Consider the following 3301-nt stretch of genomic DNA (forward strand, 5'->3'; position numbering starts at 1 on the left):
GCTGCCACTCCAGAGTCGGAGGAGGCCTTCGCCCTGCCGCTCCTCAGCGACCCTGAGCCCAAGCCCTCCGTGGAACCTGTCAAGAGCATCAGCAGCATGGAGCTGAAGGCAGAGCCCTTTGATGACTTCCTGTTCCCGGCATCATCCAGGCCCAGTGGTTCTGAGACCGCCCGCTCCGTGCCGGACGTGGACCTGTCTGGTTCCTTCTATGCAGCAGACTGGGAGCCCCTGCACAGTGGCTCCCTGGGAATGGGGCCCATGGCCACAGAGCTGGAGCCCCTGTGCACCCCGGTGGTCACCTGTACTCCCAGCTGCACTACATATACGTCTTCCTTCGTCTTCACCTACCCTGAGGCTGACTCCTTCCCCAGCTGCGCGGCTGCCCACCGCAAGGGCAGCAGCAGCAACGAGCCTTCTTCTGACTCGCTCAGCTCACCCACGCTGTTGGCCCTGTGAGCCGGCAGGAAAGGGGAGGCGGCCGGTGCGCACGAGTGCCACTGCCTGAGTTGGTGCATTACAGAGAGGAGAAACACGTCTTCCCTCGAGGGTTCCCGTAGACCTAGGGAGGACCTTATCTGTGCGTGAAACACACCAGGCTGTGGGCCTTAAGGACTTGAAAGTATCCACCTGTGGACTCAAGTCCTTACCTCTTCCGGAGATGTAGCAAAACGCATGGAGTGTGTATTGTTCCCAGTGACACATCTGAAAGCTGGTAGTTAGTAGCATGTCGAGCCAGGCCTGGGTCTGTGTCTCTTTTCTCTATCTCCTTAGTCTTCTCATAGCATTAACTAATCTATTGGGTTCATTATTGGAATTAATCTGGTGCTGGATATTTTCAAATTGTATCTAGTGCAGCTGATTTTAACAATAACTACTGTGTTCCTGGCAATAGTGTGTTCTGATTAGAAATGACCAGTATCGAACTAAGAAAAGATATGACTTTATTTTCTAGTAGATAGAAATCAGTAGCTATATCCATGTACTGTAGTTTTTCTTCAACATCAATGTCCATTGTAATGTTACTGATCATGCATTGTTGAGGTGGTCTGAATGTTCTGACATTAACAGTTTTCCATGAAAACGTTTTATTGTGTTTTTAATTTATTTATTAAGATGGATTCGCAGATATTTATATTTTTATTTTATTTTTTTCTACCTTGAAGTCTTTTGACATGTGGAAAGTGACTTTGAATGAAAAATTTAAGCATTGTTTGCTTATTGTTCCAAGACATTGTCAATAAAAGCATTTAAGTTGAATGCAACCAACCTTGTGCTCTTTTCTTTGCATTCTGGAAGTTTCGTAAGAGTCTCAAAGGTATAATCGGAGCCCCGTTTGTCATGAAAGGTAGCTCTTGAGAGGAGACATGCCCCTCTCAGAAGGAAACTCGAACTGATTTTTGGAATATTTCACAAATCCATGTCTGTCTTCACATCACGATGGTAAAATTCTGTGCACACTGATCCTGGGGTAGGAATCTGCTGTGTAATAACTTTTGTGGGAACATGTTTTTCTGCCAATTCGTCTGTTTTGGTAGTCAAATGAGGGGGTATTTAAATCTGGTTATGCTAATATTAGAGATCAAGATGTCTTGGTCTTAAAGGAATCCTTTTGGCAAAAAGACTAAGCTTTACACAAACTATTTTAATTTTTCATTGCTACGAAATCATGTGAACGGTTACTCCTACCTTAAAGGTGAGCGATTGAAGCATGACTAGAATGAATGGCTTTCTCAGGATTCCACCTTGGGATTAGAATCTTACCTTTCCACTCTATCCTATCCCTTACACTGATCTGCCTTTTAACATTTGGTTAAAAATAGTTTTTGCCCAGGGCTAGCCAGGTGGTGTGGTGGTTAAGGCAGCTGGATCCCACATAGCCAATTGCACAGTTCCCGGACCCAGTGGCTTGAAAAAAACATGCCAGAAATGTGCACGTTCATGACTAAAATCCCAAGAGGAGAACAGAGGAAAAGGGATGGAAGCATGGCCAGCACCCCGGAGGGGAGGGGGGCATGATTTCTCACTTCCCCTCTCTATGTGCTCTCTCTGGCAAGTGCATGCACCCTATAGCAAACTACAATGGCGATAACAAAAGGTTAAAACAGCGAAAATGTTTCAGTCTGTGACTAGAACGTATGATCATTTAGATGGGCGGTCTTGTTCTCGAAGAAGAGGGCTTTTGTTCTATCCCATCCTCATGAATGCCTTGTGATTTCTGAAGTTTCTTTTAGCACCATATGCTGTTCTTTTAGCTTACACTGGAGGAAGAAAAAGTTGGCTCTGAGAATTCGAGAGGGATTTCAAACATATAAATCATGGCTGATCATATTGTAAATAAAAAGTTACATAATAGTTCAGTAAGGAAAAGTCAGCGTGACTCTGAGTAAGCCTTCGCTTAGAAACTTTATCACCTTAAAGAACATGACCTTTGGCTGGGATACCCCTGATAAGAGAGCACTTACACGCACATGTCCAAACCACAGAGAAAGGAGACCGTGCCCTTCTGAAGGCACCATGCATGGAAGCCAGAGGCTTTGTTTCCAGGCATGCCAAATGGAACAGGAGCTTCAAGGCCAGTCTTCTAATGCTTTGGTGATAATGAAAATCACTGGGTGGTTACGGGTGTCACAGTCAAGTTAAAAGTTTGCATTTAAAACGATTGTTCCGTGAAGGTCAATGGTCTCACCCATGATCTCTCTGCGACTCCCATCATAACTCATTTGAAAGCAACCGACCTAGGTTCTTTAGAGCACTATTTTTTTTTTCAAACAACACTTTTTTTTTTTGAATTTTAGAGAGATTTTTGATATAGGATGCGTGCGCTCAACAGAGAGACGGCCAGTGAGAAATCATCCCTTGGAGAGATGGCCATGCTGCAATCCCTTCTCCGTTCTCCTCTTGGCATCGTGGGCACACATGCACACGTGCCCGGCATGAGTTTTAAGCTGCTGGGTCTGGGACCTGAACCATGGTTGACTACTTGGGAATCCAGCAATGTAACCATTATGCCTTCTGCTGGTCCCTTTAGAGCGCTTCTATATCACGTGCCACTTGGGTATTCTTTCTGCCAGCCTGGCAGTAAGGAAACCAGCCTTAAGCTTGCTCTTTCCTGTTCAAGGGTACATATTCTGCAGCCTGTAAACATGCCCTAAACTGAATCTGAAACGAATGTCAGTAGCACCCAGGTCTGAAATGACAAAGTGATACCTTGTAAGGAGCCCGCTGGACCGCCTAAGTGCGTGGTAATAACAACCTGGGGAGGGAGATTTTCCAGATGGAGAAGGGCAGCTGGACCTTCAGC

General features: G+C 45.6%; 1 protein-coding gene across 1 annotated transcript in view; it reads left to right on the forward strand.

The window, feature by feature from the left end:
- The window catches only part of FOS (Fos proto-oncogene, AP-1 transcription factor subunit), a gene marked incomplete in the record, with an annotated part of 3387 nt that extends 2125 nt beyond the window's left edge, over positions 1-1262 (forward strand). Inside the window, 1 exon segment of the mRNA XM_027769101.1 lies at positions 2-1262. Within this exon segment, the coding sequence (XP_027624902.1) occupies positions 2-456 (455 nt within the window).
- Between the last annotated feature and the right edge of the window lie 2039 nt (positions 1263-3301).

This window comes from Tupaia chinensis, unplaced genomic scaffold (genome assembly GCF_000334495.1).
Source record: "Tupaia chinensis unplaced genomic scaffold, TupChi_1.0 Scaffold148607_1, whole genome shotgun sequence".
Lineage (NCBI taxonomy): Eukaryota > Metazoa > Chordata > Mammalia > Scandentia > Tupaiidae > Tupaia > Tupaia belangeri.